This window comes from Vipera ursinii (assembly GCF_947247035.1).
Source record: "Vipera ursinii genome assembly, chromosome: 4".
Taxonomy (NCBI): Eukaryota; Metazoa; Chordata; class Lepidosauria; order Squamata; family Viperidae; genus Vipera; species Vipera ursinii.
In genome coordinates, this window is record NC_139514.1 from 12,371,254 (window position 1) to 12,396,860 (window position 25,607).

At 45.8% G+C, this 25,607-nt stretch overlaps 2 protein-coding genes across 2 annotated transcripts; one reads left to right on the forward strand and one right to left on the reverse strand.

Annotated features, from left to right (window-relative positions):
* Positions 1-3,604: 3,604 nt before the first annotated feature.
* LOC310640058 (WD repeat-containing protein 73-like) lies at positions 3,605-15,217 on the reverse strand. Its single transcript, XM_083362157.1, has 8 exons — positions 15,110-15,217; positions 13,048-13,115; positions 12,083-12,171; positions 9,991-10,079; positions 7,378-7,445; positions 5,576-5,740; positions 4,429-4,800; positions 3,605-3,856 (listed from the first exon to the last, which is right to left on the reverse strand). Exons 1-8 carry the CDS (start codon positions 15,163-15,165, stop codon positions 3,615-3,617), a joined length of 1,149 nt encoding a protein of 382 aa, XP_083218283.1. The 5' UTR covers positions 15,166-15,217; the 3' UTR covers positions 3,605-3,614.
* A 6,450-nt stretch (positions 15,218-21,667) lies between these two features.
* Positions 21,668-25,607, forward strand: LOC310640479 (uncharacterized protein). The gene is made up of 2 exons (XM_083362776.1): positions 21,668-21,857; positions 24,557-25,607. The coding sequence occupies exon 2, from the start codon at positions 24,686-24,688 to the stop codon at positions 25,493-25,495; it is 810 nt and encodes a 269-aa protein (XP_083218902.1). The 5' UTR covers positions 21,668-21,857; positions 24,557-24,685; the 3' UTR covers positions 25,496-25,607.

A 25,607-nucleotide genomic window follows, 5' to 3' on the forward strand; every position in this document is an offset into this window, starting at 1 on the left:
GAAACGGATTGAGGTCTGGACCTTTACTTCTTTTCTTGATATGTTTATTGTGTATCTCAAAGGCAACTTTTGTTGGAAATGTGACTCGTATTTGGACTTGAGGACTTACAACCTAGACCAGAGATGGCAACTATGGTTCCTTTATGACCTGTGGACTTCAACGTCCAGAATTGAATTAAACTCCCATGCTTGTCCAGGAAGTCCATAGGTCATAAAAGGGCCACTGTTGCCTACCCCTGACCTACAGAAACCCCTAAAGACGGTTGGTATTGGATGTGTGGGACTGTTCCTGAGCCAACCATCTTTAGGGTTTTGTCTAGGTCACGGGTCGGCAACCCGCGGCTCCGGAGCCGCATGCGGCTCTTTAAGCCGTCTCCTGCGGCTCCCAGCCACCCGGTGCACGCGCACCTCTTCGAACGGGCAGTGGTGCGCGCGCACATCTCCAAATGGAGAGTGGCACCGCCCGTTTGGAGAGGTGCATGCGCACCTCTCCGAATGGGCGGAGGTGCGCACGCACCTCTCGGAATGGGCGGCGGCGCCGCCCATCCGGAAAGCTGCTCTCAGCCCGTCCGGAAGAGTAACGAAGAAACGCAGCCAGAACGTGAGAAAGCGAAGTCAGCGTTGGCTGCTACCTGCAACCAACGCTGCTATATACCCCCCCACCAACGCCCACCCCACCCAACCACGCCCACCCCCTTTTACCACCCCACCCTTCCGTGGCAATGTCTCCTGCCCCACTCCTGCCTCCCGACTCCCGAGTGGACACACACGCGCGCACTTTTTGCGGCTCCCACTTTTTTGTTTGTGTGACGGAACCGGTTCTGAGTGGCTCTTTTCCTTTTTCCGGTTGCCGACCCCTGGTTTAGGGTTTCTCAACCTTGGCAGATGGAAGATGCGTGGGCTTCCACTACCAGAATTCCCCAGCTGGCACAGATGAACTACTGCTCCCAGGATCTCCCAGCTGACATAGGATAACTTTTCACCAAAGACTGACCATGAAGCCGGATAACTTGCTGCTCCTTTGAAGCTATATCACAGCTTTCTGAAACTCTTGTTAAGTCCACCCATTTACAAACACACAGAAAGACACACACACATACATACATACACACATTCTGGACACGTGGCACGCTTACTATCCCTAACTGCATTCAGTTTCAGATAGCATATGGTTTCTTTAAGTGAATTGGATCCCATAAGAATTGGTTCAGATTTGCTCCCGTTTCAGCAGCTTCTCTCACTTTGGAAAAGTGCCCAAGGAAAATACATTGGATTCATTAATGTTTATTTTTTATTTTCTTTAATTAAGCAAAAGCCAAAAGACATAATGATAGAAAAAAAAGACAGGGCCAACAATAGAAAAAAAGAAGATCTATACCCAAAGAAGGTTATATGTTTCCAACGCTGGAGAGTCCACTTTTGTTGTCCATCAAATTCCGTTATCAGGTATGCCCCTCTGCTAAGTTGCGTGCTAGATAGCAAGTCAACGGAGGGAGAGAAGGAATTTCATTTCTCAAAATGGCAAAAGGCCATCGTTTCTCTCTTCAAGATAAGGGGAGAAACGGTGTACAAGTCGGTTAATGCTCTGGTCGCTGAGAAGCATCACAAGTGTCTCAGAGATGAACAGCGGATTAAAAAAGTGGGTGTATGCCAAGACAAGGCCGACAAATAGACAGCAGCCAAACAACAGCAGCATCAGAATTTTGACTGCCATCCACAACCAATGCAGAAACTTCATTTTCTTTGACCTGTCCCGGGCCACCCCCACCAGCCTGGCCTCCAGTAGTTCATGCGTCAGGATGCCCGCTGGCATCTGGTTCTCCTGGTCCAGCCGCACAAACATGGCCTGCTGCACACAGAGATCCCGTTGCTTCTGCAGATCTTTGATGCGCTTCCTCAGGTTTTCTCTGACTTTCTGCATAGTTGCAACTTTCTCTTTCAGTTGGCCGGACTGGTTTTTTTCCACACAGTAGTTGTGCTCATTCTCAGCCAGTTTGTCCTCCAGATTACGCAGGTACTTTTGAACCTCTGATGGAAGGTTCCGCATCTCCCTGAAGTCATTCTCGTGGGCAGGCTTGTCATTTTTGAAGACGGCCACTTGGCTGGTGGCCTCGTGCATTTCCTCATTGAGGTCCTTGTTAACTTTCACCAAAGACTTGTTCTGCAGCGCTAATTCGTGGATCACTGCGTTGGCAAGGTCCAACTTTTCTCTGATGTCCTCCACAGTTTTCTGCAGTTGTTCCATTGTGGACTTAAGGTCATCCACTGTCTCCCGTAGACATCTCTGCTGCTCTTTGATGTGCTCCTTGTCTCTGAGAAAATCCTGGTTTTCAGACTCCAAGTAGGCTACATTCTCGGTCAGTTCCTCTATCTGAAGACGGAGATTCCTATTGGTTGCTGAAAGATCCTCCAATGACATTGTCTGCTTTTCTGATCTTGCCCCCTATTGAAATAAATACTAAATAAGATTTTTGAGTCCCTTTTCTTCTGATCCAGTTATTTTGAACTGGATCTGGCAGTGCTGCTGTGCAAAAGAATCAGCGATGCCAGAAATGTTGACACTTGCCATGGCAACCTCCAGCCAATGAAGTTAGGAGGAACTCATGATGTCATTAAGAATAATTTTGATTTGCCTTTGAAAAACAACAACCAGTCATCTGATTGCCTACACATCAAGGCCTGGCACTTTAATTTATTAGCAAATTATTAAAGAGTTTTTCGCAAGTGAGACTTGCATTAACTTCAACCTAATCTAGTCCATCTGAATCACTTTGTGTAGGCTTAGAAGCTGGCTTTATCATGCTGGCTCAGGAATTCTGGGATTTGAAGTCCACAGGTTGTAAAAGGGCCATAATTGCCCACCTATGACCTAGACCAGGGGTCGGCAACCAGAAAAAGGAAAAGAGCCACTCAGAACCGGTTCCGTCACACAAACAAAAAAGTGGGAGCCGCAAAAAGTGTGCGCGTGTGTCCACTCACACGCATGCGCAAAAAACATTTTGCGCATGCGCAAAATGGGAGGCACCTGCGCGGCGACGGGTCTCCCCTTTGGAGAGGTGCGCGCCGTCCCGTCCGGAGACCTGCCGCGTTCGTCAAACGGGGCCAGGCCGGCGCGCGCAGGGGGGAGGGGGCGACGGGGGCTTTTGTCCTAAGAACAGCAGCTTTTAAAAGTCCTAGGCCTCCAGCTGGGTTTTATAAAACCTTTTCACTTTAGGCCTCTGCCGCTGTGTGCAAAAAAACCCAAAAGGTTCAATCAATCAATTTCAACTTCTCTCAGGGAAAAAAAAATCTCGCAAAGTTGGAATTGATTGAACTTTTTAGTCCCACCCAGTCTGCCATTACCACTGCAGCCATGCCCACCCAATGGGCCAAGCCCACCCAATGGGTCACGCCCACCTGGCACCCAATGATACACAAGTGGGTTTTGGGTTGCAGTTTGGTCTCGAAAAGGTTCGCCATCACTGGTCTATGAGATGCTCAGCCATCCAGCTCTTCCTTCTGTCTCCCATGGTTATTCCCAAATACCATTAGATTCAGAGACTCCAGGATACGTGGTGAAGGGGATTGCACGGGACCTCAGAGGACATTCCCCAAGGCAAGGGAGACAGAGGGGGTCAGACTGGCTCACTTGCTCGAAGGTCAGACCAGTCCCACACGTGCAGTGATCCATCGCTTGCAGCCGAGAGTAATGTTTGGGGCTTCCAAGGGTGCCAAGTGTGGGTGGTGACCATTGGACTGCCCCCATCCTTGCCTGGGGTGCCAAAGGTGTGTCCTTTGTGAATGAATACCGGTTTGGCTTCCTGCCTTGAGGAATCCCAGTCCTTTGTATTGTAGACCTGAACGGTCCCGTCAAAACCTTGAAGAAATGAGAAATACAAGTAAATGCCTCACTGGAAAAGTGGAAGAGAGACAGAAGGGTGGGTTGAAGCTGGGGGGGGGGTGGCACATGAGGGGAAAAGGGTGTGAAAAAACATGTTCTTTATTAAACCCAAAGTCCCAACCCAGAGGGTTACGGGGGGGGGGGAGAATCAAGAAAAGGGAGCATTTGGTCTATTGGTTAAGGTCCTGACCTAGAAACCAGGAGATTATGAGTTCTGGTCCCGCTTTAGGCATAAAAGCTTCTGGGTGACTTTGAGTCAGTCATCAGCAGGCTGTGAGTTCCAGTCCCGCTTTAGGTATGAAAGCCAGTTGGGTGACCTTGGATCAGTCCCTCTCTCCCGGCCCAACCTACCTCATTGGGTTGTTCTTATGGAGACAATAGGAGAAGGAAGCTGTGACCCACAGGTGACATGACCCAGCTGAGCCCCTCTGAACATTGGGGCTTCATTTAGGTTGCTCCTTGGACCACCCACCCCTGCAGACCCCATAAGACTGATGGCGGCAAAAGCAGCTAGCGGCCTTGCCAAACGAAGCCCCATCACAGCTTACCTGACACTGCTAAGGTGTTGCCCAGTACAGGAGCGAAGCTGATGGACAGGAAATCTGCCCCCCGGAGGTTAGGGGTGGGAACGCAGCACTGGGCCACTTTCAAGGGGCTGGAGGGGTATCTGATGTCCGTCAACACAACGAGGCCAGCCGAGGAGAGACGGGCAATCAGTGGTGTCTCTCCAGAGCCGATTCCTGCACACCAGCTCAGCCTCTCTGTCGGGGCCCAGGGGGTCTGAGCCTCTTCCACAGCTCCCAGAATGCCCTGGTGCTGCCGGAAGTCCACAAGGAACAGCTGCCCTTTGGCACCACACACCACAGCAGTGACTTCATCCAGGAAGTCCAGACTGGCGATTTTGTCAGGGCTGGCAGAGGCTGTAGATCAAAACAGGAAAAAGAGCTGAGTTGGGTTGTGGGGGAGAATTCTGCCACCTCCCCCACAAAACCTGACTTTGAACCAGTTATGACGAGACAACGGGTTCTAATCTCTCTTTAGGCACGAAAGCCAGCTGGGTGACTTTTGACCAATCACCAGGAGGCTGTGAATTCTAGCTCCGCGTTAGGTGAGAAAACCGGCTAGATGTCTTTGGGCCAATCATCAGGAGGCTCTGAGTTCTAGTCCTGCCTTATGGATGACTTTGGCCTAGTCCAGGGGTAGGCAACCTCGGCTCTTTTATGTCTCAAGGAATTCAACTCCTAGAATTCCTGAATCAGCTATGCTGAGGGGAAAGGGAGAGGTTTCCAAGCTGAGCCATGCTGACTCAGGAATTCTGGGACTTGAAGTCCACGAGTCATAAAAGAGCCAAGGTTGCCTACCCCTGGCCTAGTCACTCTCTCTCAGCCCAACCCAGCTCAAAGGACTGTTGTGGGGAAAATAGGAGAAAAATGTGTTACATATGTTTGTTCCCATGAGTTACTTATAAAGTAAAAAAGGTGGGATGAAAATCAAAGATACACACATTAAAGTCTATTCATTCTCCTTCCTGTTCCCTTGAATTTAACCTGAGATCAAGAATCAAAAAGAGAAACAGAAATAAGGGGGGGAAAAACACAACTAGCATATCTCCCTATTTCTAACCCCTTGGGAAGTTGTGTTTCTAAGAAATGGACCCTCGGGATTTTGCAGAGGGTTTTCAATCAAATTGTCTACCTGCCACCCAAAGATTTTGCCCCGATTCAACTTCCATCATTTGGAGATTGCAGATTCTTTGCCCATGGAGGATGCAGGCTTGTTTGGCACAGCTGGTTGCAATTTTGGACCAGGAAGTATCTTCTGTCTTTGTGGGAGAGATGACACTCAGTAGCTTAATCACATCTAGGGTGGAGAAGAGGAAAAAATAAGAATTTCCACAAGACTTAATTTCCATCTACAAGTAGTCCTTGACTTATGAACTCAATTGGGAACCGAACTTCCCTTACTAAGGAAAGTGGTTGTTAAATGAGACATTCAATTTTATAATAATTTTTGCAATGGTTGTTAAGCGAATCAGTACAATTGTTAAACAAATCAGATGGTCATTATGCAAATCCATTTCCCCCTCCCATTGATTTTGCTTGTCAGAAGCTGCCTGGCAAAGTCATTAATGGCAACCACGTTACCCTGGAGACCCCAAAACTGTTATAAATACACTCCATCCAAATTTTGATCACGTGACTTTGGGGATGCTGCGATGGCCGTAAGGGCAAGGAACGGTTGTAAATCACTTTAGTGGCACTGTAACTTTGAATGGTCGCTAAACAAACCGTTGTAAGTCAAGAACTGCCTGTAGTTTCCAAAGCATCACTTTTCTCCAATTTCTCTCCCTTTTGGAGATTGCAGCTTAGCTTTTTTTTTTATCCTGGTTGTTCTACTGGGTGCCTGGCTGAAATCATACTGACATTGAGAAAAGCACCAGTTTCTGAGCACTGGTGAGCTGCACTTTTGTCAAGAATGATAAGGGCGAGGCCAGACGAAAAGCAATTCCTGCTTTCTTTTGTATCCTCAAAGGAGTAGAAAGATGTCAGAGGTGAACAAACATCATCCAACATCAGTCTGGAAGAGATGGGCGATGTGCAAAGCTTTCGGGAAGTTTTTTTTCCCACCCCATTCAATTTCACCAAACCAGATATTCCTTCAAAATTCACACAATTGGCATTGTTTGTGCCAGTGTGTCTCACAGCTAGCTTTGGAGTTCTGGGAATCGAAGTCCACCCAATCTTCAAGTTTCTAAGGCTGAGAAACACTGGTTTATGCTAACAGTTGGGAGAAATTTTTGTTCTGAAGATAGACTCGGCTGTCTTCTTTAGAAAAGCAATGAATTAAATTGTGGGAACGAGAAAACTTTTCATCCTTGTCCCTGCAAATTTTGAGTGGGGTTTGGCCATCCTAAAGTTGAAACCCAGTTGGGAAGCAAAGCAGTTGCTTGGAAGCATACTGTTGTGATTCAGCGTCAGCCTGTGGTACCGGCAGCTGAGTCTGATGATTCTGAAGAGGAGGAGGAGGAGGGGTTTGGAGAGCCTTTGGTGTCAGAGGGAGGTTCTGATGCACTGAAGGACTCTCAGCCTGGCCCCTCCCGTCATGTTCCTCATCAGGCTCAGCCGTGTGAGCACGAGGTATTGGATGAAGATGATTCACAGATGAATCTATTCAGGGACGCTAGGTGCAGGAGGCAATCTAGCAGAGCAGAACAGAGAAAGGCAATGAGGCAACTCGGTGAGAGGAGAAGGCAATGAGAAGCCACGCCTTGGGATTGCTGATAAAAGGGGAAGGTGTGGGAGGTGCTGGTTGCTGAAGGCAACCGTTTGAATATCTTCTGCTAGAGTCCTGGTCTGTTATTCCTGTTTAACTCTTGTTTGAACTTTTGATTTCTTTGTAAATAAATTTGGTTGGGTTTTTCCAGCCTGTTGACTATAAAAAGGGGTTGTCCCTGATATTCAAACAGGGCAGGTTGTAGGCTGGAACAGAACACCTACCTGTTTCATCTGATTCCACACGCCAAACCTGCAGAGCACTGTCTGGTGGTCCACTGGTTACCAGCAAGCTGAAAGCACAAATCAAGAAGAAACCGAGTGATGAAGATAATTCCACTTTGAGATGGATGGAGTAGAAGGGCAAAAAACACAGAATTCTGGAAGCTGTCGTCCATCGATCTTAAAGTTGCTGATGTTGAGAAACACTGCTCTAAAAAAAGCTAAGCTGGATTGGACAGTTGGTGGGTTAGGATGTTGGTGGGAACAGCTCTAGCCTGAACACCACAGATGACCTACTATGATACAACATAGGTTTTGTTTGGTTGCATATCTCTCAAAGCCATCCAAGGTGGAACCATCCTCTGATGTTGTGGCAATGAATTCCATAGGCAATGATGCAGTAGAGAGTCACTAGCATGCGAGCCCACCTTATTCAGAAATGTGTGAACAATGTGGCAACAATTTCGGGTTAACCTGGGCTTTGAGCTCAGAAAAGAGTGGGAAACCAACTTAACTGCTTCATCATGTCTCACTTCTGTCCCGTGAAACATGAGGACTTGGTGATCTTCTGAAGGGGCCCCAGAAAGACTTGATGTGGAGTCTGTTGAATTCACAGAGGACCATGAGATTCATGCTGGGTATCCTTAAACCAGGATGAATATGAGGAAAGCAGATGAATACGGGTGAAATTCAAGGTGCTGGTTATTACCTATAAAGCCCTACATGGCTTGGGTCCGGGGTATTTGAGGGAACACCTGCTGCCAGCATCAAGTTCCCTTCGTCCAGTGCGCTCCCACAGGGAGGGTCTTCTCAGGGTCCCACCGGTAAGAGATTGCCGGCGGGTAACACCCAGGGATAGGGCCTTCTCAGTGGGGGTGCCTGCCCTCTGGAACCAGCTGCCAGTGGAGCTGAGGACTGCCCCCGACCTCCGTTCATTCCGCCGGGGCCTGAAGACTTGGCTCTTCGAGCTCTCTGGCCCAGGCTGAGGATTAATTTATTTAATTGGGGTTTTATTTGTACAGGGATAAATTTAATCTTTTTTAAACTGGTTTTAACTTTTGTATTTTTGGTTTTTAATTCCCTGTAAACCGCCCTGATTCCTCCGGGAAAGGGCGGTATATAAATGTAATAAAATAAATAAATAAATAAGAAACATAGAAGGAATGCGTGGCAATTGAGGCAGCCTTGAAGTCCTCAATGTAACTGATGTGTTTCTTTTTATTAAGACTATAATAACTCTTGCTTGAAGTACAGGTAGTCCTCGACTTACGACCACAATTGAAGCCAAAATTTCTGTTGCTAAATGAAAACATTTGTTAAGTGAATTTTGCCCCATTTTTACAACCTTCCTTGCCAAAATTTTTAAGTGAATCACTGCCGTTGTTAAGTTAGTAACAGGTTTGTTAAGTGAATCTGGCTTTCCCCAATGACTTGGCTTGTCAGAAAGTGATCAGATGACCCCGGGACACTGAAACCGTCATAAATATGAGTTAATTGCCAAGCATCTGAATTTTAAGCACGTGATCATGAGGATGCTGCAACAGTTGTAAGTGAAAAGCAATCATAAGTCACTTTTTTCAATGCCATTGTAACTTTGGTCACTAAATGAACTGTTGTAAGTCGAGGACTATCTGTAACATGAGGTTTGCGGATTAATATTCATGCTTACATCATCTATTAGCTACGCATATGTGTGACTATAATTTTCTCCTCCTTTCCTGAAATATATGAGGGCATTCTTTTGTCTGCAGGAGTTCCTATAGTGCACAGTCTTACACAAATACTGCAGTGAGCCTTGATTATTGGTTTGGGGGAGGGTCCTGTGTCTACTCGCACATGAGCATCCTGAATGCTTGAGAGCCTAAAAATCACAGTCCCCTCAACCACCTCATGGCTGTGTGCAATATGGGAAAGTCGCCAGTGTATTCACAAGACCACCATATCTCTGGCCCAGGCTAGCGCCCATGCCTAAGGGCCGGTAATGTTTCTTTCAAATATAGTTTTTGCCTCTCCTTTTAGGCCTTCTAATAACAATAATAATAACAACAAGAATAACAACAATAATGATGTTGGAAGAGACCTTGGAGGTCTTCAAGTCCAACCCCCTGCTCAGGCAGGAGACCCTATACCATTTCGGACAAATGGCTGTCCAGTCTCTTCTTAAAAACTTCCAGTGTTGGAGCATTCACTGCTTCTGGAGGCAGGTTGTTCCACTGGTTAATTGTTCTAACAGTCAGGAATTTTTCTCTTAGTTCTAGGTTGCTTCTCTCCTTGATGAGTTTCCATCCGTTGCTTCTTGTCCTGCCTTTGGGAGCTTTGGAGAACAGCTTGAGTCCCTCCTCTTTGTGGCAGCCCCTGAGATAGTGGAAGACTGCTATCATGTCACCCCTAGTCCTTCTCTTCGTTAAACTAGACATACCCAATTCCAGCAGCCGTTCCTTATGTGTTTTAGTCTCCAGTCCCCTGATCATCTTTGTTGCTCTTCTCTGCACTCTTTCTAGAGTCTCAACATCTTATTTACATCGTGGTGACCAAAACTGGATGCAGTATTCCAAGTGTAGCCTTACCAAGGCATTCCTAACTCAACTTGTCATCAACTTGTCTTAAATCACCTACCTGGTTCCCGGGACGTGTTTGAGCCTGTAGATGGGGCGATCACAGATTCCACCCCTTTCAACCTTGAAATCTCTCTCCGGACATAAGCCCTGCCAAAAAAAAAAAAAAAATCCAAGGATCCACTCATCATATTGAAAGAAAATAAAACAGACCAGAACAGCAAGATAACATTGGGTACAACTTTTTTAAAAAATAAAATAAAATAAAATAAATAAAATAAAATAAAATAAAATAAAATAATAAAATAAAATAAAATAAATAAAATAATAATAAAATAAAGGAAAAAGTTAACATCTGCACTGGCTGTACCCTGCTGGTGCTTCTGGCTACTGGTAGCATCGAGATGATTTTGGCTGATTGTGGGAAAGAGAAGCAGATTCCGTCTTGGTCCACTGGGATAGCTGAGTACAGGTAATCCTTGATTTACGACCACGAATGAGAGCAGAAATTGCGTTGCTAAGCAAGGCTTTTCCAAAAAGACAACTTGACTTTCTTGGGGTTTTTTTTTTTTTGCCTTGAAAACATTTTGCTTCTCATCCAAGACACTTCTTCAGTTCTAACTGAATGGTGGGGAATGATTTATACTCTTTTTAGATGCTTCAAACAAGGTGGTTGTCAAATGAGTCACACCTTGTTTTACCTTTGTTGCCGTGGTTAAGTGAATCACTGCATTGTTAAGTGAATCACATGGCTTCCCCCCACTGCTTGTCAAAGACTAGCTGGGCAGTTTGCAAGGGGCAATCGCGTGATCCCAGGATGCTGCAACTGTCATAAATATACACGCTGATCATCAAGTGCCCAAATTTTGATCATGTGACCGTGGGGACCCTGAGAGCTATTATATCTACCCTGGGCTACATACGGGTCCAATAATCATTCAGCATGATGGGAGCTGTAATCCTCATATTTGGAGAGTATCAGTTTGGGCAAGAAGCTCTGGGTTGCTGGCTAAGCTTGGGGTGATATTTCTGTCTTCCGATACTTCCTATATACAAGTAGTCCTTGACTTACAACATTTAGTGACCGTTCAGAATTACAGCGGCACTAAAAAAAGTGACTTAGGACCATTTCTCACAGTTACGACCTTTGCAGCTTTGTAACCTAAATCTCCTTAATATTTGGTAGACAGCGCGTTGTCTGGGTTTATATTTAAAAAAAAATTGTAAACAGGATCTATGACAAGGCAAGATGATCAATTAGAAAAGAAGCTTTATATTCAGGTGGCTATTATTTACAGAAAAATGAGAAAATGTTTATATTTAACGGTCATTTATTCAAATAATACGAACTGTATTAATTTAAGGTTGGCAAAAGGGAATGTTATTGGAAGAAGAGAAAATCAAGCAAAGCCCTTATATGGACTATAGCAGTGGTGGCGAACCTATGGCACACGTGCCAGAGGCAGCATGCAGAGCCCTCTCTGTGGGCATGCGCACCGTCGCCCCAGCCCCGCCTCCCCCCGCGGCCCCCTCCACACCAGCAACCCCCCCCCGTAGGAGAGTTGCCCCCAGGCGCGGCCCACACGGAGCAGTGCAGCCAAGGACATGGCACCTGGGCAGCAGGGACAAGACTCCGCCCTCACGCCCCATCGCGCGCAGATGATGCTGCATGTCACGGGCAGAGGGCGTGGCCGCCATGGCGCTACAGGGCTGCCTAGGCCTTAGAGGCGGGAGGCAGCCTTGTGGGTGGGCAGGGCGAGGCGGGGGGCGTTTTTTGGGCACTCGGTGTCAAAAAGGTTCGCCATCCCTGGACTATAGAATTACAGGATTAATTATTATTGGGAGCCAGATTCACTTAACAACCACGTTACTAATTTATCAACCACAGTGATTCACTTAACAACTGTGGCAAGAAACATCGTAAAATGGGGCAAAACTAACTTGAAAATGTCTTGCTCAATTGCCAAGCATTACCCGTAATGCAAATCCAGATATTGGGTTTTCTATCCTGGGTGAATTCATCCAGTCTCCCTAAAAAGCCATCTAAGTTAACAGCTTAGTTAACAGCAGTCCCTCCATTTAGTGGAGGTGAGTTCCACATGACCCTTTTGCAGCCGCCATCTTGCAGACGACCTTTCCAGTGTGGTCTCTACCTTATTTTGTTTTGCAAGCAGCCTGGGAGGAAGAAGGAGCTGCAAAATTTCGTTCCTGCTCTCGTTCTCGTATCCAGCGACACAAATGCCTGGGGAGAGAATCACAGTCATTCTCAGTGTTGCAATGTCATCAGGCAAGGTGGCCACATTGCAAGTTGTCCTCAACTTACAACCAATCCTTTAGGAACCAAAGTTACAATGGCACTGAAAAAAGTGACTTACAACTTGTCCTCCCACTTACAATGATCGTAGCATTCCCACGGTCATGTGATCAAAATTTGGGTGTTTGGCTATGGGCACACATATTTGCAATATTTATGGCTCCTGGGATCACGTGATAATCGTTTGCAATGTTCCCAGCCAGTTTCTGACACACAAAGTTAATGGGTAAAAGCCTGATTCACTTAACAACCACATAATTTACTTAACCACTAGCGATTCACTTAACAACCATGGCAGTGGTGGGATTCAAATATGTGAACCACTGGTTCTCTGTGTGGATGCCGCTTCTGGAAGTCCGTTCTGGGCCTGGGCAACAAAAAAATTAGCCGAAGTGGTGCGAACCGGCTGAATCCCACCACTGAACCATGGCAAAAAAAGTTCATAAAATCCAACTCGCTTAACAACCCCTTCTTAGCTACACTCATTCTGGTTCCAGTGTTGGTTGTACGTTGAGGACTACCTGTGCTTACTGTGAACCCACATTTTTAAGCCCTCTTCTTACCTAGCCCATTGGAGCAATTATTTTCAACTTAGCCTTCCCAGAAAGGGGATCCCATTTCATGACTTGCTCTACCAGAGAGGCAGATGGTGGTCTTGGAGGAAATCACGATCTGTCTCTGTGACATGGAAATGTGGAACCCTGGGGGAAAAAAAACCCTTCTAAGGACCCCACCCCCACAAACACACACAGCAGCTACCCCCAACTCATCCAGGTCAAACCTTGAAAGGCAATGGTCACTCACGTTGGTCCCCTGTCCATTCGATGACTCTGGTGGGCCCGGGAAGTTCAAAGAGATGGAGGTCGTTGTATCTAAGCAAGTTGAAAGGGGGGAGGAATATTTAGAAGGGTCAAGAGTCAATGGTCTGCCCCACTGAAGACAGCAATGCTCCCATCTTGAGGCTAGAACAGGGGAGCATCACCTGGACCTGCAAACCTTGGGGTTGTCTGAATAATGCAGGGATCTTCAAACTTGGCCCTTTTATGACTTTGTGGACTTCAACTCCCAGAATTCCTCAGCCAGGCACATGTGCCTGGCTGAGGAATTCTGGGAGTTGAACTCCACAAGTCACAAAAGGGCCAGGTTTGAAGACCCCTGGAATAGTGCAATAATAAGCAACATCATCAGTAGATGGAGCACTTCAAGGCAACTCATGCTGGTAACTACAGATAGTCCTTGGTTTACAACCATTTAACAACCTTTTCAAAGTTAAAGGTAAAGTTAATGGTTCCCCCACACATGCGTGCTAGTCGTTTCCGACTCTAGGGGCCGGTGCTCATCTCCATTTCAAAGCCGAAGAGCCAGAGCTCTGGTCTCTATTGTGGTTTTAAGTCTAGGATTACCAATAGTGGAGCTCACGTAACACTTAAAACAGGTCCCCAAATTAAGCCATTTTCTGAGTTCACACAGTACTGAAAAGCCACAACATAACCTGAGATTTTCATGAGAAAATCTACCATGGGGTAGTTAATGGTCGACATCTACTTGAAGGCACATAATGAATGGAAAGGCCAACAGGCTAGACTGGGAGTAGAAAAAAACAGACCAAGATGAAGGCCAGTCAAGGTTAGCAGTTGGTGGGAAAGCCGGCTTGCAACTGACCTTTGCTTGACCACTCCAATGGCAAAGGGGGAGGGTTCGGAGGGGTGGGTGGGAGGCACCTTGAAAGCAACCCCTTTCATTAGGCTAACAATCCAATGATATTGCAATGACTAATGCAATAGCAAAGCCAGGAACAGACACCCCCCCACCCCACCCCGCCCCACCCCATCCATTCCCTCCCATCAGCCAGTTGTTTCTCAGGGTGGCGTTCAATGCATTGCCCATTGAAAGGATCGGAAAGGGATCCAAGATGAATAGAATAGAATAGAATAGAATAGAATAGAATAGAATAGAATAGAATAGAATAGAATAGAATAGAATAGAATAGAATAGAATAGAATAGAATAGAATACAGTAGAGTAGAGTAGAGTAGAGTAGAGTAGAGTAGCGTAGAGTAATAGAAATGGAAAGGGACCCTGGAAGTCTTCTAGTCCAGCCCCCTGCTCAAGCAGGAGAACCTACACCGTCTGGGACAGGTGATTGTCCAAAGGATCATCCAAGATGAATAGAATAGAATAGGATAGGATAGGATAGGATAGGATAGGATAGGATAGGATAGGATAGGATAGGATAGGATAGGATAGGATAGGATAGAATAGAATAGCAGGAGAACCTACACCGTCTGGGACAGGTGATTCTCTAGTCTCTTCTTAAAAACCTCCAGTGATGGAGCACCCACAATTTCTGGTGGCAAGCTGTTCCACTGGTTAATTGTCCTCACTGTTAGGAAGTTTCTCCTCAATTCCAGGTTGCTTCTGTCTTTGGTCAGTTTCCAACCATTGTTCTTGGTCCTTCCCTCTGGTGCTCTGGTGAACAAAGTGACCCCCCCTCTGCCTTCTGGCAGCCCCTCAGATACTGGAACGCTGCTATCACGTCTCCCCTATTTCTTCTTTTCTTTTTGCTCGAATTTGGAAAGGAAACCCCGCTTGGCTAAAATGAGAGACCGAAGGCGAGTGCGCGTGTGTGTGTGTGTGTGTGTGAGTGTGTGTGAGTGTGTGTGTGTGTGTGTGTGAGAGAGACATGGGGGAGGGGAAGGCTTGGGGGGGGGGCGCTTCACACCCAGTGAGGATCCCCTCCCCCCCACCCTCCCTCTCTCCCAGGCACGAGGGTAGAACTCCCATCATTCTGGGGCAGGTCGGGGAGGAGGCTTGGCTGGGGAGGATGGGAATTGTCTTTCCCCTCCGGGCCAGGGAAGGCGACTCACAGCCTGAGAGAGTCCATCAACCACGCTTCCTCCTCCTCCTCCTCCTCCTCCTCCATCGCGGAAGCAGCCGCGGCCTCGCGAGCGTTCGGCCACACGAATGACGTCGCCTCTTCCTGGGAATTCCGAGGCGGGGACACCGAAGCTCCGCCCCCTCCTCCATCCGCTCCGCCCCCTCGGGTCCTTCCAGTCCCCGGGCAGGCGGAGGCTGCAAAGACCGCGGGTCTTTCGCGGCTCTGCTGGTGTCGCTAGCGCGTTGCCTGTGGATGATGGGCTTTGCGATCTGGTCCGGGCTAGCATTGGCAGAGATTTACCTTCCCGCGACACCTTCGCCTGCGCGCAGAAGTGACTTACTCGCTTGCAAAATTGATCTCTTAAGCTAGCCCAAGGCATTGGATTTGCATCATACACGCGGGCACGTCAGAACGGAGCTGGAAGGGACCTTTGGAGGGGGGGGGGTGTCTTCTAGTGCAAGCCCCCTGCTCAAGCGGGAGATCCTATATCACTTCAGTCGAGTGAATGTCCAGTCTTTTCTTAAAAACCTCCAGGGATGGAGCACCCACAACTTCTGGAGGGAAGACGTTCCACTGGTTAATTGTTCTCAGTGTCAGGAAGTTTCTCCTTAATTCCAGGTTGGTTCTCTCTTTGGTCAGTTTCCAACCATTGTTTCTTGTCCTGCCCTTCTGGTGCTTTGGCAAATAAGTTGACCGCCTTCCTCCTTGTGGCAGCCCCTCAAATACTGGAATATGGCTATCATGTCTCCCCTACTTTTCCTTTTCTTTAGACTAGACCAGGGGTAGGCAACCTTGGCTCTTTTATGACTCGTGGACTTCAACTCCCAGAATTCCTGAGCCAGCCACGCTGAGGGGAAAAGGAGAGGTTTCCAAGCTGAGCCGTGCTGGCTCAGGAATTCTGGGAGTTGAACTCCACGAGTCATAAAAGAGCCAAGGTTGCCTACGCCTGGGCCAGCCAGACCCAATTCCTACAACCATTTTTCATATGTTTTAATCTCCAGGCCTTTGATCATCTTAGTTGCTCTTCTCTGAACTTTTTCCAAAGTCTCAATGTCCACACTCTACCTTACGTATTCTCTAAATGAATTTATAGCTTGTCTGTCCTGCAGGTATGCCGGTAGATACACTCCTTCCTCTTGTCATGTGAATGCTGTTAATTAACTCCCTTAAAGCGTGTTCCCTGCGGAGAGCAAGCAGGCCATGGTCTAGGCATGTTTGTTTTTAACTTGATCAGTGTTGAGCTTTCTACCTCCACATCTTTGCCCGGACATTCTTGATCACAAATGCCACCTTCCCTTTCCTTCCCTAAGTACAGGTAGTCCTCGAGTTAATAGCCATAACTGAGCCCCAAATTTCTCTTGCTAGGCAAGACAGTTGTTAAGTGAGTTTTGCCCCATTTTACAACATTTTCCTGCTGCCATTGTTAAGTGAATCTGGCTTCCCCATTGACTTTGCATGCTAGAAAGTCCCAAAAATGATCACATGACTCTGAGACATTGCAACTGTCATAAATACTATACATGTCAGTTGCTAAGCATCCAAATTTTGATCACATGACCACAGGGATGCCGCAACAATCGCTTGAAAAATGATCCTAAGTCACTTTTTTCGGCACCATTGTAACCTCGGACGGTCACTAAACAAATGGCTATAAACCGAGGACTAGCTGTATTGGGGTCTACTTGCAAAATTCTTCAGCACAGTCACAAACTCACAATCGATCAGCTACACCAGGGATCTTTAAGCTTGGCAGCTTTAAGACTTGCGGACTTCAACTCCCAGAATTTCTCAGCTGGCTGAGGAATTCTGGGAGTTGAAGTCCACAAGTCTTAAAGCTGTCACGTTTGGTGACCCCCGAGCTACACTAATACTTCCTATTCATGATGTGTTCATTCTTAGCCTTTTAGCTTCTTTGGGTAACTGACAAAATAGGCATTTAGATGATTCTAATAATGGCTCTATCAAGCCAAAGTCCAAATATAGTGATTTAGATTGACTAGCTTTGGTTGAAGCTAATTCAGGCCTCGCTTGCAAAAACCTCTCAGTAGTTTGCTACTAAAATTAATGGGCCAGGCCCTGATGGGAAGGCAACCAGAGGATTGATTTCCCCCAAACTTCAGGTCCAAGCCAAATCAAAGTCATTCTTTGTGACATCACTTGCTCCTCCTAACCTCATTGGCTGGGTGACCATGGCAAGTGTCAACATTTCCAGCATTGTTGATTATTCTGGATAGCAGCACTGCTAGATCAGGTCCAAAATACCTGGATCAGAAGAAAAGCGACTGCAAAATTGTTTTATTTAATATTTATTTATCTAGGGGGTGAGATTAGAAAAGTGGGGTTCAGCATTACCCCAGAGAAGTGGTCACACCTGCTTTGAGATCAACCTCCACACCTCTGACTGAATCGCACCATCCACAATGGCAAAGGTACAAATCTCCGTAAGAGGGTTAGGGTCAGGCGGCACAAGGAGAAAATATCTGTTGTGAGCTCCACATAGGTGTCAGGAAAGGCATCCGGGCAGTAAATGTTCAGCTCCATTCAGTTGCCGCGACCCCATCCTGATGCAATTATTTATTTATTTATTTTATTTATTAATGGGACTTATATGCCGCCCTATGTCCCGAAGGACTCAGGGCGGCTAACAACAATAAAATACAATAATACAGAAGTTAAAAGAAAATTAAATTAATGGCCCCTGTAGAATAAATTTAAAATTAAAATTAAAATAAGTTAAAAATTAAAAACATAATTAAAATCCCTGTCAGTCCAGGTCAGCCTGATGGAAAAGAAGTGTAGGGGGGGGGGGGGGGAAACAGGGTCTTTGAAGATTAGTTTTACCTTTGGAGTGTCACTGGGGATTTTCCAAAGAACTCACCCTTGTGACTGAACTATTTTTTATTTACTTATTAGATTTTTAATCTCACTTTTATTTTTTATAAATAACTCAAGGCAGTGAAATATCTAATGCTCCTTCCTCCTCCAATTTTCCCCACCACAACAACCCTGTGAAGTGGGTTGGGTGAGAGAGAGGGAGAGAGAGAGAGAGAGAGGGAGAGGGAGAGAGAGAGAGAAAGAGGGAGAGAGAGAGAGAGAGGGAGGGAGAGGGAGAGGGGGGAGAGAGAGGGAGATAGAAAGAGGGAGAGGGAGAGAGAAAGAGAGAGAGAGAGGGAGGGAGAAAGAGAGGGAGAGGGGAGAGAGAGAGAGAGAGGGAGAAAGCGGGAGGGGGAAATGGCCCAAAGCAGGTTAGCAAAATCACCTCTGGACTGAGGGGAGGGTGTGACTGTGTGTCTCCATTTCTCAAACAGACCAGCATCTTGAAAAAAACTCTGAAGCAGACGGAGACCCTGGAAGATCTCTCTGCAACCAACAAGAGTCTCCATCTCCAGTTAGAGGAATTGAGAGGGACCTTAGCCTGCTTGGATGCTGAGAATCAGATGTTTCTCAAAGACAAAGAATGCATCAAAGGGCAGCAGAAGTCTCTCCGGGACACAGTGAATGACCTTAAGTCCACAATAGAACACCTGCAGAAAACGGTGGAGGACATCAGAGAAAAGCTGGACCAGGCCAACATGGCGATTCAAGAATTAGCTCTGCAGAACAAGTCTTTGGTGAAAGCCAACGAAGACCTCAACGAGGAAATGCACGAGGCCACTAGCCAAGTGGCCATCTTCAAAGACGACAAGCCTGCCCAAGAGGACGACCTCGAAGAGATGCGGAACCTTCCGTCAGAGGTTCAAAAGTACCTGCGTGATCTGGAGGACAAACTGGCTAAGATGGAGCACAGCTTCCATGTGGAGAAAATCCATTCTAGCCAACTGAAGGAGAAAGTTACAGATCTTCAGAAAGTCAGAGAAGACAGGAGGAAGCGCATCAAAGATCTGCAAAACCAACAGGATCTCTGCGTGCAACAGGCCACGTTTGTGCGGCTGGACCAGGAGAACCAGATGCCAGCAGGCGTCCTGACGCATGAACTACTGGAGGCCAGGCTGGTGGGGGTGGCCGGGGACTGGCCAAAGGAAAGGAAGGTTCTGCATTGGTTATGGACGGCAGCCAAAATTCTGATGATGTTGCTCTTTGGCTGCTGTCTGTTCCTTGGCCTTGTCTTGGCATACACACACTTTATTAATCCGCTGTTCATCTCTCACAGCCTTTTGGTGCTCCTCAGTGACCAGAGCATTGACAGACTTGTGCGCCGTTTCTCCCCTTATCTCGAGTGGAGAAATGATGGCCTTTTACCGTTTTGAGAAGCAAAAGGAATCCTTTCTCTCCTGTAGTTGTACATATGAAGAACCTTTGTATATGTGTAATATATATACAAATTCTTTATTAGCAATTTGAATAATTTACACAAATAATGAGCTGTCATAAGTTGACTATATCCTGTGGATAAGCCTTGAGTCAGGCCAAAGCAGGAAAGAAAGAGTTAATTAGCAAGGTGCATTCAAAAAGCCTTGACAAATTCTTAACACAGAAATGTGTGTGTGTGTGTGTGTGTGTGTGTATGTATATATATATGTATATGTATATATATATGTGTATATATGTATGTGTGTGTGTGTGTGTGCGTGTGTGTGTGCATGTGCATATACATGACACTATCTTTTTTCTTTTTTAAAATTTCTATTAGCTTTTGCTTCGTTAAAGAAAGTCAAAAATAAAAATTATTGAATCCTACAGGTTTTCCTTGTGCAACTTAGCTGGGGTTGGGGTGGGGTGTGGAAAATATGCTCAGAAGCAAGTTCTGGTGAGCAAACCCTAACTGTTTCTCATGGGATCCGGTTAACTCGAAGAGAGCTCAATGAGCTTGGTAAAACAATTGTAAAAACAAAAGCTCTTCTCCTTTTTTGTCCAAATGAACGAATGCAAGACACAATGCCAGCCATTCTTCTCACTCTTCCCCTTCTGCTAAGTCCTGCATGCTGAGGATTTGCGTTGGCCATGAAGGATGTGCCTAGTGTGTTTTGTCTCCCACGTTTTAATGGGCTGGCCACTCCACATCGGTCAACCGGAATGGACAAATCGCCACAGCCAACTTGCCACGGCCAACTCAATGCAGCCAACTCACCGCAGGCCAACTCGCCATGCGACAACTCAACAATTCAATTTCATTATTTAAAATCATTTTAAAAATTATTTTAATTTTTGTCATTCACATTTCATTTTGTCCTTCCTTTGGCATCCTTTCTTTAATGAATTTATTTGAGGCTTTGTATTCCTGTTTCATGTGTTTTCACCTGAGTCTGAGTGTGCCCTTTTGGTATTGTTGGGTTAATCCTATTATATCTCCTGTCCTTAGAATTTGGGTGGGGGTATGTAGATTTTAGGGGTCTTTGTCTTCCTAATTTCTAGCTTCCTGGCTCCAACCTTGCTGAATGGAGTATTGCATTTGCATTTCTAAAAGCTGGCGTCTGCCTATTCCAGACTTTTATAAGACTTGTGATGGTGTAATGGTTAGAATGCATCATTGCAGGCTAATTCTGCTGACTGCCAGCAGTTCAATCCTGACCGGTTCAAGGTTGACTCAGCCTTCCATCCTTCTGAGGTCAGTAAAATGACTCAGATATTCTGAGTTTGTAAACCGCTTAGAGAGGGTTGTAAAGCACTGTGAAGCGGTATATAAGTGTTATTGCTATTATCAGAAGACTATAAACAATCCTTCTTTCCTTACAACCAGACGAGTCAAACTTGTGCCGTCACATGACGTCATGCAACATATCGGGAGAGTTTTGCCATTGCCGGCAATGGGGTGGGCATGGCTTCCGGATGATGCAGCCGGCCCATGGGCCGGCAGTTTGACACCCTTGCCTTAAACTCTCAAACCAGAGAGATGCAGATATTGTCACTGTGTTAAGAAATTTTATGAACTGGAATAGCCATAGCAAGAAATCAGCCAATGAGAACTGTTTTTGATTAAGACACAGTATTGGCTGCGTGAGGCATGTGATCCAACCTAGGTCTGGGCATGTCTTAGTCTTCTCTTTATTTTCCAATCTTCAAGTTAAGAGTTATTGATGTTTCCCAGAAATGAATGAAACCGTATGTATCATGTTTGTATATATTTTATAGATAAGGTTTTTCTAAACTATGCCTCCTGCTCATTTCGAATGTGTGCTTATTTTGGGGGGCTTATTTTTGCGCTGGAAAACTGTAAAACTCTAACAGATACACCAATACCCATGTACTGGGTTTTACATGACTCCCACTTTCCCCTCTTTTGAAGAGGGGGAATTATATTTTTTATACAATATATATCCTGTATGGTATCTTCCAGCATCAGATGACTGGTTCCCATTCTCATGACATTCTCATGTGTCCCAAAAAGGACAAAATCAGTCTCCTGGTGCCCTATGGTGGTAATAATACTGTAGAATTGATTTATAAGGAAATTCTATGGTCTTTTGATCATGCATTTTCCCATGTCTTCATTCTTTTCCAAAGTGTGGTAGTACTTGGTCTTTACTTACTGTTGAATTATAGTGCTTTCCACTCACCCTTCTATTTCTCATACTGACAAATTGTATTAAAAAGTGCAAGGTTTTGGAGTTGCAGTTCGTTTGATCAGATGCAATGGAGTGTTATTCTGCAGAAGTACCACCAGATTCCTTCGGATTTTTGGCTAACACAATGCTCCTCCGACAAGGACCTCTGATCCTTTGAATCAACGGCAACTATACTGAAATGAGATTTTGTGACCTCACGGTGATTTCCGTTCTGCCCCAGTTGCTGCTACTCCTGTGAGTAAATGTATTTTCTGACTTCCCTCTAAAATTACAAGGGACTAAACCTAACAGATTTTATATGCTTGAAGGCTGCTATTGGATCGTGAATGAATAAATGGGAAAAGATTGGAGGATTACAGAAAAGGATTACATTAACGGAGGGATAGAATCAAGATCATGCGAGGTACTAGTGCAGCTTTATAAAGTTTTACTAAGGCCACACCTGGAATATTGCATCCAGCACATTATAAAAAAAAGATGTAGAAACTTTGGAAAGAATGCAGAGGAGAGCAACAAAGGTGATTTTTTGATGATTGAGGGACTGGAGAATAAAACATATGAAGAACAGTTGCAGGAACTGGGCTTGGCTGGTCTATTGAAGAGAGGGATTGGGGTGACATGATAGCAGTATTCCAATATTTGTGGGGCTATCACAGAGATGAGGGAATCAATCAATTTTCTAAAGCACCTGAGGCCAGTCAAGAAACAATGGATGGAAACTGATCAAGGAGAGATTCAACCTGGAAATAAGGAGAAATGTTCTGACAGTGACAACAATCAACCAATGGAACAGCTTGCCTTCAAAAGATAATGGTGCTCCATCACTGGAGGCTTTCAAGAAGTGACTGGACAGCCCCTTGTCAGAAATGGTATAGGTAGGGTCTTCTGCCTGAGCAGGGGATTGGACTACATGACCTCCAAGGTCCCTTCCAACTCTGTTATTATCATCAAAGTGATTCATAATTTGATGCTGCGGAGAGCAAGCAGGCCATGGTCTAGGCATGTTTGTTTTTAACTTGATCAGTGTTGAGCTTTCTACCTCCACATCTTTGCCTGGACATTCTTGATCACAAATGCCACCTTCCCTTTCCTTCCCTAAGTACAGGTAGTCCTCGAGTTAATGGCCATAACTGAGCCCCAAATTTCTCTTGCTAGGCAAGACAGTTGTTAAGTGAATTTTGCTCCATTTTACAACATTTCCTGCTGCCATTGTTAAGTGAATCTGGCTTCCCCATTGACTTTGCATGGTAGAAAGTCGCAAAAATGATCACATGACTCTGAGACATTGCAACTGTCATAAATACTATACATGTCAGTTGCTAAGCATCCAAATTTTGATCACATGACCACAGGGATGCCGCAACAATCGTTTGAAAAATGATCCTAAGTCACTTTTTTAGGCACCATTGTAACCTCGGACGGTCACTAAACAAATGGCTATAAACCGAGGACTAGCTGTATTGGGGTCTACTTGCAAAATTCTTCAGCACAGTCACAAACTCACAATCGATCAGCTACACCAGGGATCTTTAAGCTTGGCAGCTTTAAGACTTGCGGACTTCAACTCCCAGAATTTCTCAGCTGGCTGAGGAATTCTGGGAGTTGAAGTCCACAAGTCTTAAAGCTGTCATGTTTGGAGACCCCCGAGCTACACTAATACTTCCTATTCACGATGTGTTCATTCTTAGCCTTTTAGCTTCTTTGGGTAACTGACAAAATAGGCAATTAGCTGATTCTAATAATGGCTCTACAAAGCCAAAGTCCAAATATATATGATTTAGATTGACTAGCTTTGGTTGAAGCTAATTCAGGCCTCGCTTGCAAAAACCTCTCAGTAGTTTGCTACTAAAATTAATGGGCCAGGCCCTGATGGGAAGGCAACCAGAGGATTGATTTCCCCCAAACTTCAGGTCCAAGCCAAATCAAAGTCATTCTTTGTGACATCACTTGTTCCTCCTAACCTCATTGGCTGGGTGACCATGGCAAGTGTCAACATTTCCAGCATTGTTGATTATTCTGGATAGCAGCACTGCTAGATCAGGTCCAAAATACCTGGATCAGAAGAAAAGCGACTGCAAAATTGTTTTATTTAATATTCATTTATATAGGGGATGAGATTAAAAAAGTGGGGTTCAGCATTACCCCAGAGAAGTGGTCACACCTGCTTTGAGATCAGCCTCCACACCTCTGACTGAATCGCACCATCCACAATGGCAAAGGTACATATCTCCGTAAGAGGGTTAGGGTCAGGCGGCATAAGGAGAAAATATCTGTTGTGATATATATATTATTAGTGTCTGACAGTTGTTAGTTTGTTTCTTGTTCTTTTTCTTTATTTTGTATTTAATTTGGGGGAAAAATTAAAAAGGGATTGTTGTACGTTAATTAGAATCAAAATTAGAAGCTCTGGTGTCCTGTCAAAGTCACTGGGGATTTCCGAAAGAACTCATCCTGGTGACTGAACCATTTTTTATTTATTTATTAGATTTTTAATCTCACTTTTATTTTTTATAAATAACTCAAGGCAGTGAAATATCTAATGCTCTTTCCTCCTCCAATTTTCCCCACCACAACAACCCTGTGAAGTGGGTTGGGTGAGAGAGAGAGAGAGAGAAAGAGAGAGAGAGAGGGAGAGGGAGAGAGAGAGAGAGAGAGAGAAAGACAGAGAGAGAGAGGGAGATAGAGAAAGAGGGATAGAGAGAGAGAGGGAGGGTGAGACAGAGAGGGAGGAGAAAGAGGGAGAGGGGAGAGAGGGAAGGAGGGAGAGAGAGGGAGAGAGAGAGAGGGAGAGAGAGGGAGGGAGGGAGAAAGAGAGGGAGAGGGGAGAGAGAGAGAGGGAGAGAGCGGGAGGGGGAAATGGCCCAAAGCAGGTTAGCAAAATCACCTCTGGACTGAGGGGAGGGTGTGACTGTGTGTCTCCATTTCTCAAACAGACCAGCATCTTGAAAAAAACTCTGAAGCAGACGGAGACCCTGGAAGATCTCTCTGCAACCAACAAGAGTCTCTGTCTCCAGTTAGAGGAACTGAGAGGGACCTTAGCCTGCTTGGATGCTGAGAATCAGATGTTTCTCAAAGACAAGGAATGCATCAAAGGGCAGCAGAAGTCTCTCCGGGACACAGTGAATGACCTTAAGTCCACAATAGAACACCTGCAGAAAACGGTGGAGGACATCAGAGAAAAGCTGGACCAGGCCAACATGGCGATTCAAGAATTAGCGCTACAGAACAAGTCTTTGGTGAAAGCCAACGAAGACCTCAACGAGGAAATGCACGAGGCCACCAGCCAAGTGGCCATCTTCAAAGACGACAAGCCTGCCCAAGAGGACGACCTTGAAGAGATGCGGAACCTTCCGTCTGAGGTTCAAAAGTACCTGCGTGATCTGGAGGACAAACTGGCTAAGATGGAGCACAGCTTCCATGTGGAGAAAATCCATTCTAGCCAACTGAAGGAGAAAGTTACAGATCTTCAGAAAGTCAGAGAAGACAGGAGGAAGCGCATCAAAGATCTGCAAAACCAACAGGATCTCTGCGTGCAACAGGCCACGTTTGTGCGGCTGGACCAGGAGAACCAGATGCCAGCGGGCGTCCTGACGCATGAACTAGTGGAGGCCAGGCTGGTGGGGGTGGCCGGGGACTGGCCAAAGGAAAGGAAGGTTCTGCATTGGTTATGGACGGCAGCCAAAATTCTGATGATGTTGCTCTTTGGCTGCTGTCTGTTCCTTGGCCTTGTCTTGGCATACACACACTTTTTTAATCCGCTGTTCATCTCTCACAGCCTTTTGGTGCTCCTCAGTGACCAGAGCATTGACAGACTTGTGCGCCGTTTCTCCCCTTATCTCGAGTGGAGAAATGATGGCCTTTTACCGTTTTGAGAAGCAAAAGGAATCCTTTCTCTCCTGTAGTTGTACACATGAAGAACCTTTGTATATGTGTAATATATATACAAATTCTTTATTAGCAATTTGAATAATTTACACAAATAAT

Excerpts from the sequence above, each read along its gene's own strand:
- LOC310640479 (XM_083362776.1), top strand. The coding sequence starts at position 24,686 with ATGTTTCTCAAAGACAAGGAATGCATCAAAGGGCAGCAGAAGTCTCTC.
- LOC310640058 (XM_083362157.1), bottom strand. The coding sequence starts at position 15,165 with ATGGAGGAGGAGGAGGAGGAGGAGGAGGAAGCGTGGTTGATGGACTCT. Across the intron at positions 12,172-13,047 it reads CGAATGGACAGGGGACCAAC|GCATTTGTGTCGCTGGATAC; the intron begins GTGAGTGACCAT and ends TTCTCTCCCCAG. Across the intron at positions 4,801-5,575 it reads GCAAAATCTTTGGGTGGCAG|CCTCTGCCAGCCCTGACAAA; the intron begins GTAGACAATTTG and ends TTTGATCTACAG.